The sequence below is a fragment of the Camelus ferus genome, chromosome 22 (genome assembly GCF_009834535.1).
Source record: "Camelus ferus isolate YT-003-E chromosome 22, BCGSAC_Cfer_1.0, whole genome shotgun sequence".
NCBI classification, from domain to species: domain Eukaryota; kingdom Metazoa; phylum Chordata; class Mammalia; order Artiodactyla; family Camelidae; genus Camelus; species Camelus ferus.
Window position 1 is genome coordinate 26,041,989 of NC_045717.1, and position 12,434 is coordinate 26,054,422.

At 61.2% G+C, this 12,434-nt stretch overlaps 2 protein-coding genes across 5 annotated transcripts in view; one reads left to right on the forward strand and one right to left on the reverse strand.

Moving 5' to 3' along the window:
- Positions 1-8,007, forward strand: part of AP3D1 (adaptor related protein complex 3 subunit delta 1) — a 34,915-nt gene extending 26,908 nt beyond the window's left edge. Inside the window, exons 22-32 of the mRNA XM_032466033.1 lie at positions 102-279; positions 595-651; positions 1,222-1,326; positions 2,185-2,328; positions 2,536-2,583; positions 2,874-3,063; positions 3,155-3,243; positions 3,344-3,429; positions 3,964-4,085; positions 4,191-4,270; positions 7,314-8,007. Coding sequence (XP_032321924.1) covers positions 102-279; positions 595-651; positions 1,222-1,326; positions 2,185-2,328; positions 2,536-2,583; positions 2,874-3,063; positions 3,155-3,243; positions 3,344-3,429; positions 3,964-4,085; positions 4,191-4,270; positions 7,314-7,409 — 1,195 coding nt within the window. The 3' untranslated portion in view covers positions 7,410-8,007. The remainder of the gene's footprint in view (positions 1-101; positions 280-594; positions 652-1,221; positions 1,327-2,184; positions 2,329-2,535; positions 2,584-2,873; positions 3,064-3,154; positions 3,244-3,343; positions 3,430-3,963; positions 4,086-4,190; positions 4,271-7,313) is intronic.
- A 1,498-nt stretch (positions 8,008-9,505) lies between these two features.
- IZUMO4 (IZUMO family member 4) lies at positions 9,506-12,322 on the reverse strand. Of its 4 annotated transcripts, none has more exons than XR_004314373.1 (10): positions 11,965-12,321; positions 11,799-11,879; positions 11,635-11,706; positions 11,228-11,254; positions 11,061-11,136; positions 10,853-10,900; positions 10,758-10,772; positions 10,412-10,429; positions 10,179-10,275; positions 9,506-9,832 (listed from the first exon to the last, which is right to left on the reverse strand). XR_004314373.1 is itself a non-coding variant. In XM_032466060.1 (10 exons), the coding sequence occupies exons 1-10, from the start codon at positions 12,248-12,250 to the stop codon at positions 9,742-9,744; spliced, it is 729 nt and encodes a 242-aa protein (XP_032321951.1). In that variant the 5' UTR covers positions 12,251-12,315; the 3' UTR covers positions 9,506-9,741. The 4 variants fall into 4 exon arrangements, 3 of the variants coding, with proteins under 3 accessions (XP_032321951.1, XP_032321953.1, XP_032321952.1); XM_032466060.1 differs by having other exon boundaries at positions 10,179-10,193; positions 11,965-12,315; XM_032466062.1 differs by having other exon boundaries at positions 9,506-10,275; positions 11,965-12,322.
- Positions 12,323-12,434: the final 112 nt, after the last annotated feature.

Genomic DNA, 12,434 nt, shown 5'->3' on the forward strand with positions numbered 1-12,434 from the left:
TGTCCTGTTTACTGCGCAGCGTGGCCTGTGGCGGGGCAGAGGGGCTCCCTCCAGGCCCCGTCCCAGGATGCTCCTCCTGACCCGCCCCTGCCCCCTGCCAGGCCCCTAGCTGACAGCGAGAAGCTGCCCGTCCAGAAACACAGAAACGCCGAGACCTCCAAGTCCCCTGAGAAAGAGGACGTCCCCATCGTGGAAAAGAAGAGCAAGAAACCCAAAAAGAAGGAGAAGAAGCACAAGGAGAAGGAGCGGGGGAGGGGGAAGAAGGAGGCGGCGGGGAAGGTGAGTGGGCGGCGGGCAGGCTGTCCACAGCTCCCGGGCACTGCCGGCCGGGGCTGCTGGGGCCGCCTCCTGCATCGCGGCCTGTTACACACGTGAGGGGGAAGGGCCTTAACAGAAGTGCCACGCGTTGGTCGTGTCCCTTCGCCACGTAGCAGCGTGAGTCCACCTGGTGGCCTGGTACCGGCAGGGCTGCTGCTTCCTCCCAGCGCTGGAGACGCCGCCGGCTGCCTGCACACTTGGCAGAGCTGCAGTGTCTGCTCCTGGCAGGGCCTGTCCTGCTGCTCTGGCCAAAAGCCCCGATTCCTGTGGTTTCAGGGTGAGGACCTAGACTTCTGGCTGTCCACCACGCCACCTGCTGCTGCCCCGGCCCCGGTAAGAGCCTGCAGCAGCCTGCGCTGACCCCAGTGCTCCTTGGCTGGGCATGTTTCCCAGCTGTGAAGGGCTGCTTCTCGAAGGCATCAGGGCCGCCCCCTCGGTTCCCCACTGGCCCTGCGCCTTCCCTTCCATCGTCTACAGCCCTTCCAGTCTCCTGAGCCCCCGCACTAGAAGGATGTGGGGGGACCCTGGCAAGACGAGCCAGGTTTGGGCCAGCTTGGTCCTGTGCCCTAGGTCTCACCCAGGCACTGGCTGCATGGCCGGCCCTCGGCACAGCCTGGTCCCCCAGAGCCGGGCAGCAACCCTGAGCAGCCACTTCGTGTTAGTGGCCAGAGTCTGGTGGCTCTGGGGTCTGGTGCCGGGACCGCAGTCAGTGCCAGCCGGTCTTAGGTCAGGCCCCTTTCCCCTCTACTGGCCAATCTCACTTGCTGGGAGTCGTGCCCACGGGCTACAACACGCTTGTTGGAGCAAGGGAGGCTTGTCCCTGAGGGGCGTCCCTGGAACGAGGGCGGGTCTCCTCGTCTGGGCTCCAGCTGCCCTTCCAGCCCCTGACCTGGCTCCCTGCAGGAAGAGCCCGGGGTGAAGGCCTCGGTCACTGCCCCTGAGGAGGAGCGCGAGGAGCCCCAGGGAGAGGAGCAGGCTGCTGATGAGGGGGAACAGGACCCAGAGAAGGTGGGGGCGCCATGCGCGGAGAGCCAGGTTTGGGGGAGGTGCCTACCCGCTGCCCGCATCCCAACGTCGGGTGTGCTGAGCACTTCTGACGGGGGGTCTCGTGGCTGTGCTCGTGGTGCGCTGGTTTCTGCGGCTTTGTGACTCTTACGCTGTGACGTTCACCTCTTCAAAGTAAGCCATTCGCTGATGTGTATGTGGTACATTCACAGAGTGGGGTCACCATCATCTCTAGTTCCAGAACATTCCATGCCCCAAAAGAGAACCCCATCCCATCAGCAATCACCCCTGTCCCGTCCCCCCCCAGCCCCTGACAACCAGGAACCCCCTCCCTGTGTCTGGGGACTGGCCTGTTCTGGACGTCTCACATCCATGGACTCACACACTGCGTGTCCTTCTGTGTCTGCTTCTCTCACTGAGCACCGCGCTCTCAGGGTCCGTCCCTGTGGTGGCGGGTGTCAGGGCTGCTCTCCTGGTCACGGCTGAGTGATGCTCGCGCGTGTGGAGGGACATGTGGTGTTTGTGGGTGTTGCACTGCTGCCACACTTTGGCCTCCGTGAATCATGCTTAGCACGTGAGTTATGTGCACGTGTGTGCTTGGTCGGCCTGAGTGGACGCTGAGAAGTTTTGTGGTTGCCGGGCCGTCCGGTCTCAGTTCTCCTGGTTTCCCTTGTGTGCTTTGGCCGCAGTCAGCAGGGACCGTCTGGTGGAGCAGTGAGCTCCCGGGGACTGCTGGCCCGCTCACCCTGGCACGTGTGCCCCGTAGCTGGGCACACTCGGTCCCATGTCTCGAGGTGGGAGTGTGGCCGTGCAGCGCTCGTTGGGACGTGTGGCGTTGACTTGAGCCTCTTCCTATTTCAGAAACCTTCCAAGCATAAGAAGAAGAAACATAAGAAGGACAAAGAGGAGAGGCCCAAAGACAAGAAGAAATCCAGGAAGAAGGCATCGAGGGAAGGGGCTGCCGAGCCCGTGGAGAACGGCGCGCTGGACGAGGAGCCTCTCCCGGTGAGGGTGCTGCCCACGCCGGAGCCTGGGCCGGGCGGCAGGGCCGCGCCCCGCCTGCAGTCTGGCCCGCCTACCGGGCTGACATCCCCGAGGTCCTGGTGTTCCACCCGGAGCACTCGGCAGCTCACAGCAGGCCTCGTCCTGTAAGCGGGCGTCACCCTCGGGTCCCTGCTACCCGAAACTGAAACGTTTCCCTTTTGTTCCTAGCCCATGTCCAGCTACTGCCTTCTGGCTGAAAATTCTTACATTAAAATGGTGAGTGACCCGGGTGTCTCAGAGGGAGGGGCTGGGGAAGGCTCAGGGTCCTTTCTCTGGCTGTGCGGGGGTTAGAGGCTCGGCCTACTCGCTGCATTCAGCCCCGGTACAGCCGGAAGCTGCAGAGGAGTCTGGAGCTCAGGTTCCTCGTGGGAGGAATCAGACCGCTGTCCCCTGGGTCTGCACCAGGAGACTGGATGTTGCTCACCTGCCCTCGGGCCTCTCGTCCAGCGCACAGAGGTCTGTGGTTGGCGCCCCCTGCACCACCAACCCCAGCCTTCTGTGTGCAGACATACGACGTCCAGGGCAGCCTTCAGGAGGACAGCCGGGTCACAGTGTCCATGGTCCTGGAGAACCAGAGCAGCAGCTTCCTCAAGAGCATGGAGCTTAACGTGCTGGACTCACTCAACGCCCGGCTGGCCCGGCCAGAGGGCTCCTCTGTCCACGACGGCGTCCCTGTGCCTTTCCAGCTGCCGCCTGGTGAGTGCTGCCTCGGCTGCCTGGCCACACGCTGCCCCCGCCCCCTGCCTGCCCCTCGCTGCTTCTCAGGCCCCTTCTCCTCCTTCACCAGGCATCTCCAACGAAGCCCAGTTTGTGTTCACCATTCAGAGCATCGTTATGGCGCAGAAGCTCAAGGGCACCCTGTCCTTCATCGCCAAGGTACGGGGAGGGCCCCAGACCCAGGGCCGGGCGCTGAGGGCTGGCTGTGTGCCCAGGCCCGAGGCCTGGCGCGCCCCTCACCTGTGCCCCCTCCCGACAGAACGATGAAGGCTCCACCCACGAGAAGCTGGACTTCAAGCTTCACTTCCCCTGCACCTCATACTTGATCACCACGCCCTGCTACAGGTGCGCCGCCGTCCGCCTGCCCCTGTGTCTCTCCTCTGACCCGAGGCATGAACAGGCACGCAGTGCTAGGTGGCCGGCGCGTGGTCGGCGCAGAAAGCCCAGCCCATCTGCTGGGCTGGTTGGCTTGGGCTCAGACAGCAAGCATTGGTCCCCTTCAGTGCTGGAGGCTGGGCGTCTGAGACCAAAGTGTCGCCAGGGCTGGGTCCTTCTGAGGCCTCTCTGGCCTGCAGACAGCCACCCTCTCCCTGTGTCCTCACAGGACCGTCCCTTTGTGCACATCTGCCTGATCGGGACCTCGGTCCTGCTGGATTAGGGCTCTGTCTCCAAATACAGTCCCAATCTGACGTCCTGGGGGTCAGGGCTTCAACATAGGAGTTTTGGGGACAGTTCAGTTCTTGACTTCTTATGAGACCCTTTGAAACCCTGAGCCACCAGCACATAAAGGGGGTCCCAACCCTGGGGCTGGGGTCTCTGTGTGCGTTGATGCTTGGCACCCCCCGTCATCACCCTCCCTGTCTTGTGTCCTTCCCACAGTGATGCCTTCGCCAAGTTGCTGGAGTCTGGGGACCTGAGCATGAGCTCCATCAAAGTTGACGGCATCAGCATGTCGTTCCAGAACCTTCTGGCAAAGATCTGTTTCCATCACCATTTTTCTGGTAAGGGATTGGACGTGGCTAGTGGATGGCCTAGCTTTCCCATTGAGTGGCTTGCCCCCACCCCTGCCCCCAGGTGGCCTGCCTCACCCCTGCCCTCTGTCACAGTTGTGGAACGAGTGGACTCCTGCGCCTCCATGTACAGCCGCTCCATCCAGGGCCACCATGTCTGCCTCCTGGTGAAGAAGGTGAGCCCCTCCCTCCCCTCCCTCTGCGCCTGTGTCCCTGAGGAATGTTGGGTCACTAGTGGCCTCACCCGCTGAGCTGGGAAGCGTCCCCTCCTGCGTCTCCTGGAGAAGACTGCGTGTAGTTAGTGTCTTTCTTGGACTTTACGAGGAATCACCAAGAAAATTATCTGGGTCTGGTTTTTGAAAGCTTTATATCTGCAAGTTCAGTTTCTTTCCTAAATAGTTGTAAGACTCTTTGATTCATCTGTTTTTTTCTGGGGTGACTTTCGGTAGTTTGTGGTTTTCAGAGAATTGGTGCGTGTCCCCCAGGCTGTGGACGTGGGTCGAGCCGTCCGTCCAGTCCGTGTCCTTCAGTGTCCAGGGGACGAGTGCGGCAGCCCGCCTCATCCCTCACGTTGGCAGTCAGTGTCTTCTCCCGTTTTCCTTGGTTGTCTCGGCTGGGAGGCTTACCTGTTTTGTTGATCTTTTGAAAGATCAGTTTAAAAACTAACTTTTTTTTTAAGTTACTGTTTTTCAAACAATAAAATTTGATTGCATTCTGTTGCACATCTCTTTCCTTCTGCCTGCTCAGGTTTATTTTGCTCTCTTGTGAGTTCCTTAAGGCAAAAGCTTAGACCTTTCCAAGAGACCTGTCTCCAAGCGTTTAGTGTTATAGGCTTCCCTCTGAGTGCTGCTTTAGCTGAACCCCACAAGTTTTTGTTTTGTTTCCATTTCTATACAGTTCAGAATATTTTCTAATGTCTATCACGGCTTCCTCTTTGACCCATGGGTTAATTAGAAGCACGCAAATTTCCAAGCACTTGGAGAGTTTCCTGTTGCTTTTCTGGCACTGATTTCTGGCACCTAGAATGTTGGGTGCACGCCACCTAGGTCCCCCTGGGCGATGGCGTTTTCGATTCTTCTGCGCGCCTGCAGGTTCCCCTCTGCCGGCCCTCAGCGAGCGAGCCAGGTGCGTGAGCCCATGTCGCCAGCCGGTCTTTCCTTTCACTTCCTCAGGCTTCGCTCCGCGTGGGGAGCTCTGCTGTTGGCTGTGCGGACCGCGAGAGTTGTGGGATCTTGGCACTTGAGGCGTCTCACCAGTATGTGTGTTCTCTCCGTCCCGGGCTGCGTCCTTTGCTGCGAAATCCAGTGTGGTATCGGCCCAGCCACTTCTGCTTTTCTGTGGTTGGCGCTCACACGGTACTCTTTACCGTGCATCTGCCTTTATCCTTCCTCTGGGGAGAGCTCCTGTGGACGCCATGGAGTGCGGGCCATGTGTCCTCATCCATCCCGTCAGCCTCTGCCTTCCTGCTGCTGTGTTCATGCCGTTTGTACTGAAAGCATCACTCCTGTGTCTGGCTCTGTCTCCCAGTGTATCTGCTTGTCCTTCTGGTTCTCAGGCCTCTTCGCCCTCCTGCCTCCTGTGGCGCGTGCGAGCGCCACCAGTGCCCCGTGCCTCGTGTCTGCTGTGCAGTCCTGTCTTCTTGTGTCTGATGGGGGGTGACGGGCTCTCGGGGTTCCATTACGCACTTAGTTTCCAGTCTGCTTGGAACTCGGGGGAGAACAAACAGACCTCGCACTGTGTCAGCCTCTTGCCCCTCCCCATGTGAGTTGCCGTAACATGTTGCCCGCACCGACAGTGCAGGCCCGCAGGCCGCAGGGGGCATGCGGGCCCCCAGGAGCTCGGGGTGGGGCCCGCTGCGCTCACCACATGGCCGCGTTCCCTTGCCCCTCCACTCCCCATGTCCCACGTTTTCTTGTGGCTCGTTTCCCTTCTGTCTAAAGAGCTTTCTAGATCATACTTGTTGGCTAGGAACTCTTAGTTTTCCTTCATCTGATGATTTATTTCAGTCTTTCTCAAGGCTACTTTTGCTGGGTCTAGAATTCTGGCTTCGCCAGTCTTTTCACTCAGTATCTTAAAAATAAGCCGTTGCCTTTTGATACCTGTGGTTTCCGACGGGAATCATGCTTCCTCTCTGGGGAGCGCCCCGCTTCCCTCTGGCGCTGCAGACCCTTGTCTTGGGTCTCCGGCCGTCTGTGACGTGTCTGGGCGTTGACGTCCTTGGGTTCATCGTGGCTGTTTGGAGCCTGCTGAACGTACTGAGTCTGTGCGCGTACGTTGTGTGCGAACCCTGGGAAGTTTCGGCTGCTACTGAAGCACGTTCTTGCCCTGCGGGCTGCAAGCCTCGCGCACCCGGCTGCCCGGCCGCAGCCCGGCCCCTTCTGCCATCTGTCCGGACCGGGTCGCTCCCGCCGCCCTGCCCGGCTCACTGCCTCCTGCCTCATCTGTCCTGCTCCCAAGCCCACCCTGTGGGCTTCTAGTTCTGGCTGCGTATTCCAACCTAAAGGTTCCATTTGGGTTTTTTTGTCCTTACATTTCTTTGCTGAAATGCTGTTTTTCTGTTTGCTTCTAGAGTGCTTGTGATTGCTAATTGGAGAGGCCTGTAGTAGTGCTCGAAAGCTTGTCAGGTGGCTCTGACATCCGCCTCATCTCGGGTGTCTGTCGAGCTGAGGTATCCCTGGCCTTGGTGTGCCAGATGACTTTGGACTGTGTCCTACATTCTGAATAGACGAGACTCTGGGTCTTCTTGAGAGCTGGTGGGGACGGTGGATACGTAGGTTCCAGCTGCAGGACTTGGGGTCTGGTGTCCAGCCATTCTCACGGCCTTCATCCCAGAGCTGCCTCACACGTGCGCCTGGGGCCGGGCTGGGCAGGGCTGTGTGTTCCCTGCGTCTTGGGTACACTGGTTGCGGAAGGACCGGGGGCTTCCCTGGCCTGGCCCCAGCTTCCCGTCCAGGTCGGGGGGCTTCCGTCACTTGCTCTGCCACTCTCTCCCGGAGCCCGCATTCTGGTCCCTCTGGCTCTGGCCTCTGCCCAGGTTGTGTAGCTGCCTCTGGGGGAGACACGGGCACCGTATCTGCTCCATCTTTCCTGGGAACCCTTTTAAAGGGGATCGGAGCACCAGCGTACAGGGGAGCATTTTGAAACATTGCCGGTGCACGCGAGCACCAGGCCCCACCTTCACACAGCCTCAGCATCCTGGTCGCCACCCCCCTTTTTCAGGGCGAGAAGTCTGTGTCGGTCGATGGGAAGTGCAACGACGCGACGCTGCTGAGCAACTTGTTGGAGGAGATGAAGGGGACCCTGGCCCAGTGCTGAGCGCCAGGGCCGCCGCGGAGGGCTCATGGGAGGCGGCACCACGTGCTGGGTGGCTGCTCTGTCCCCAGGCTGCACTGGCCTGGAGGTAATTGAAGTCCACTGTCATCCACTGTGTAGACACCGAGGTCTGGGTTGCGTTGATTTATCCTCTCGTCCTTTCACCTTGACTCTCTCCACTTCTGGCGAGAAGCCCCATACCAGTCCCCAAACCAGCAGGGGCTGCCGGACGGGCGAGGTGACCACTGCCTAGGCCGGAACCTGGCAGGGACCGGCGGGGCGGCCTGTCCGGCTGCTGTCAAGTCGTCCGGGTCCCACAAGTCCCCAGACCCCCTCCCCGGTGGCAACTGGGGGTGAAGAGGGGGCCAGCTGCTCACCAGGGAGACACTCCCTTCACGCCTCACACTGAAGGTCAGGTCCCCCCAGGATGCACGGTGGGAGAGGCCCTGTAGGCTGCTGTCTGTTGTTCCCCCACCGTGTCCGTCTGTGCAGGTGGGGATCCCCGTGCAGTGGGGATGGCCCCGGTGGCTTTTGTGGCCCAGGCGGGGTGTTGGGGTGAGTGGTAGAGCACCACAGTTCCCACCCCCTCCTCTGGTCGCTGGATGCTCTGCAGTCTTGTCCCTGCGTCCTGCCCACTCGTGTGGAAGGGTCCTATCCCAGGCTTTTCGGCCTCGACGGCGAAACGTGTGTCTCGGGGCAGCTGGGCCCCTGAAATGTGCTTTTCGGGCAGGGAGACTGAACTTCCCTCAGAGATGATGGTCCTCAATGACGTTTTAACTTCCTTTTGATGAAAACTGTCACTTTAGCATGTAGAGTAATCTATTGCAGAATCCTGTGCAGTGATTCTAGAATCTCGAAATTGTATGATGTGTTATATAAGAATTTATTTGCTATCGACATTCCCGTATAAAGGAGAGACATATCACGCTGCTGGAATGATTTTGTGTCAAGATGATCAAATAAATCTGCAAAACAGATGGCCGCCTGGTGGGTCTTTTTCCCATGCCTGTGTGTGCCCCCGACTGGGGCAGTTGTCACACAGTACGAGGGGGACGTCACCCAGCCAGGCCTCTGGACTGTCCCCGAACTGCTTGGGGTCAGAGGGCTACCGGGCACCCTCATGGAGGTTGCAGCATGCTGGGGAGCCCCACCCCCTCCTGCCGTGCACCCTTGTCCCCTCGGGAGATGACGTGGTCGTCACACGCCGTCCAGGCCCCTGGGCTGGGAACCCCTCTGGTAAGGGGTGTATGAGGTGAGCAGCGGGAGCGCGGCCTGGAAAGAAGGCCCTGCTGTCATTTTAACTCCGCAAGTTTCTGGTGGCTTCATGGACACATTGTGGAAAGGGGTTGTGCCAACAGGTGGAGAACCTGAATCAACTCCAATCTGAATCCTAAAACGTGGGCAGGTGAGGAGCCCTGCACCGAAACCCCCTCCGCACTGAGTGGGCAGAGCGGCCTTGGGTGCCCCCACCCGGTCATCAGCCCGGCCTGCTCCGGCACGTGGGACCCGGCTCGTGTCCTGGGGCATCAGAACGTCCCTCCCGGGTCTCCTGCTCCCCGTTTCCCTGCCCTGACCCACATTCCTGTGTGAGCAGAGGCCAGTGTGGTGTGAGACCCACCTCAGCGGGAAGACGCCCGTGGACGGGGAGCGAGAGGAGGGCTCAGCTGCCATCTGGAAGCCGGGAAACAGCTGGGCTCGTGGCAGCATCTGCAGGCCCAGGAGGTACCTCTGGCAGTCCCTTCACCCCTAGGCCTCCCTCCCATCTCCTGAACAGGGTTCATTCCTGTATCCAGCTGGCTTGGGCCTGTCTCCCTCATCACCCATGTCAGATGTTCTCCAGAAGCTAAGCAGTGGGTCAGCAGTTCCTGAGCCTCAGCCAGGGCAGCCTGGTGTGACAGGAGCCCCGCCGTGCCCAAAGCTGGCCCTGGTTATCACCAGACAGATTCACTGAGTCATCAGAAGAGCCACTTGTTCTCAAGGCTGGTTTCCCTGCACACCTGCCCAGGTATGAATTGTCAGCGTGGAACGCCCTGCAGCCACAACCCTGGACGCACCTGGCCTGGGGCCCCAGCCCCCAAGAAGGACTGCCGCCGCAGTGAGAAAGGTCAAGGATGTTTAATCATTCCATCAAAACAGCTGGGATCGTGCCCAGCGCCGGCTCTGTACTATATACAAACCCGTGCCTCTTCTTATCCTCCCCCTGCCCCGGCCAGGGCTCCTGGCACGTGGGGCACCCAAGGCAGCAGCAGGCCTGCTCCACAGGGTCAGGCTGAGACGGTCTGGCAGGGTCCTGGTCCTGCCCGCGGCTGGGGCAGGTCTGGCTGGCCCCGGGCCCTCAGTGCTGCATCAGGCACTCGGAGGCCTTCTCCAGAGTCAGGTTGGCCAGATGCGGGCGCCCCAGACACATGAAGCTTGGTGATACCAGGCTGCAGGGAGATATGAGTGCCCCAGTCCTTCTTCTCCCCAACCTTGCCCTCCCCGGGGGGGTCTTTGCTGGGGGCCTGGGCCCCTCTTCCCAGCTGGGGCATGAGACAGGGCCGCAGGCGGACCCTCGAAGCCACCTGTGGGGGCCCTGCCCGTGCTCACACCCTCAAGACAGCATTAGGGTTACACCCAACGCTCCCACCACCGGCGCTGCAAAAGGCAGTGGGGGGGTCCGGCTGTAAATTGGCTGTAGTCGGGGTTTTAGTCTCTGGCTTGGGCACAGCTTCTGCCCCAGGGCCCGCCCGGCCCCCCGCGGCCCCCCGCAGCCCCACGCCGCGGATCACTCACAATGCTGGAGTGGTTCTTCGCATCCAGGCCGGGAGGAGGAGGGGGGGCTCGTGTTTATCGTGAGGTGATGGCACGGGTGTGGTGGCAGAGGCCATGTCTGCACGATTCCAGGTGCAGAGAGAGCCCTGCCTGGCGGCCCCACCCCGTCCAGCACCCCTGCCCAACCCCACTGGCCCAGACAACCCCACACCACCCTGCCCTCCCCTCCAGGGGCACGGGCCTGGGGACCTTACCTCGTGTTGGTGTCCTGTCTGAAAGACATGACAGGGCCCCGGTTACCTCCAAGCTTTGGGAATGAGCTGTGCCCGTGGCCTCAGGCCTCTCTGTGGAGGTGCACATGCACCACGGGGGCCTCCCCAGCTCTGACCACCGCCCTGCCACCCACCTGGGAGAGGGCTAGGACCAGGCTGTGGGGTCCCTTTAACCAGGATGTGCCCCCCTTGTGCCGGCTGAACTCAGAGACTGTCGGAGGAAGAGGCTGCGACCCTCCCAAGGACTCCTGGCCCATACTCACCCTTGTGGGTGCGAGCGCGCACTGCCTCGTAAAACTCATGCTGGGTTTGGGGAGGGGGAACTTACTTGTGCCACATATTCCTACAATGACAGCACGTTTGGAGTCGGGCCAAGCGGCCTCGATGGGGCTCCCCTCCGAGAACCCAGCTGCCCTAACTCACATGTACTGGAGGAGGCCCTGCACTGCGGTCTCCCACTGCACAGGTGACCTGCGGGAACACGGGACGTGGAGGGGGCATGGCCCACGTTCAGGGTCCAGCTGGGGGGCTTCCATCCACCCACCCAGGTGATGAGGGCCTCTCCATGGAGAGTCTCGGAACCCATGGCAGGGGCCCCCAGCACAGACATCTGCCTGCGCCTGAGCCCTACTCGCAGTTGTAGCCAAAGCAGATGACGTGCGAGTCTGTGCAGTTGGTGCAGGCGATGGTCTCATACTGGAAGACGCCTGCAACACAGCAGAGGCGGCAGCAGGCTCTTACCCTCTGGGCCCCAGGGCTGCGAGCTGCACCTCACAACCCGAACAGAGGCTCACCCACCACAGTGACGCTGACAGTTGATGTAGCCTGTGGGGGACCAGAGCACAGATGGCGCCTTCTTAGTAGGCCTATCCTGTCCCCTGCTCTAGCCCACCCAGGCCACCCACGGCTCAGGGCCTCCAGGGACCAGTGGGGGGAGGTGGCTGGGGAGGGTGGGATTTATCCCTCAAGGTGCCCCCTTGGTATCCACGGGATGAAAAGGTCCCTTCCCCAAGGTGTCATCCCTTCTTTCTGTCCTGAGTTCTGACATCCAGCTGCAACAAGCCAGATGCCCTCTTCATATTACTCCAGCCCTAGCCATACCCTGGCCCTGGGACCCCCAGCCTGGAAGGAGACACATACTCCGGTGGCCCTGGGTCCTCAGGCCCTGGGCAGCACTCTCCATCCCCCAGCCCTCAATTGCTCACTTTCGATGATGGCATTCTGGATGAGGTGCACCTGCTCCCGGAAGATAGCTCGCAGCTCGTTGGGGAAATACCCTAACGGGGTAGGGAGGCAGAAGAGAGGTCAGCCTCAGACAGGGCGGGTGAGCTCTGCCTCAGTGTCCCGCACGTGACGGCCGCCCCCTTACCCGGGAAATACATCTTCCCCTGGTACAGCTGATCCATCTTCTTGTACACGGCATTTGCCACTTGGTTCAGCTTCTCCCTGGCTGGGGACGGGAGGAGGCGTGTGAGCGGCGCGGTCCTGGATCTGGCTGGGCCAGGGGCGCGCCCAGACGGGGCCCCGGCACTCACTGATCTCCGCGGGGATGGCCAGGTGCAGCTCCTTCATTGTGTCCTGACTCCAGTCGGTGAGCAGCGAGCCCGACACGGGGATGTCGCCCACCCACCAAGACTTGAGGTTCACGTGATGGCGGTAGAAGGAGAACTTCTCCGAGAAGTTGCCGTGGCAGTGCAAGCAGCCGCGGGCCAGCGCCGCTGTCAGTCCCAGGTACAGCAGCAGGGCCATGGCCCGCCCCTGCCCGCCGCCGGCCAACCGACGGCGCCTCCCGCGCCACGCCCCCCGCCGCGCACCCGCCATCGGCGCCCTCCTGGGCCGCGCTCGCGCCCCGCCCCCGACGTAGGCCCCGCCTCCGCAACGGACAACTGAAGGCGCTCTCCCAGGCCCCGCCCACGAACCACCACTCCCAGATAAGGTTCCACCCCTCTGTTAGCCCCGCCCCCGCCTGCGCTCCTCGCCCGCGACCACCTCCCGTACAAGCTCC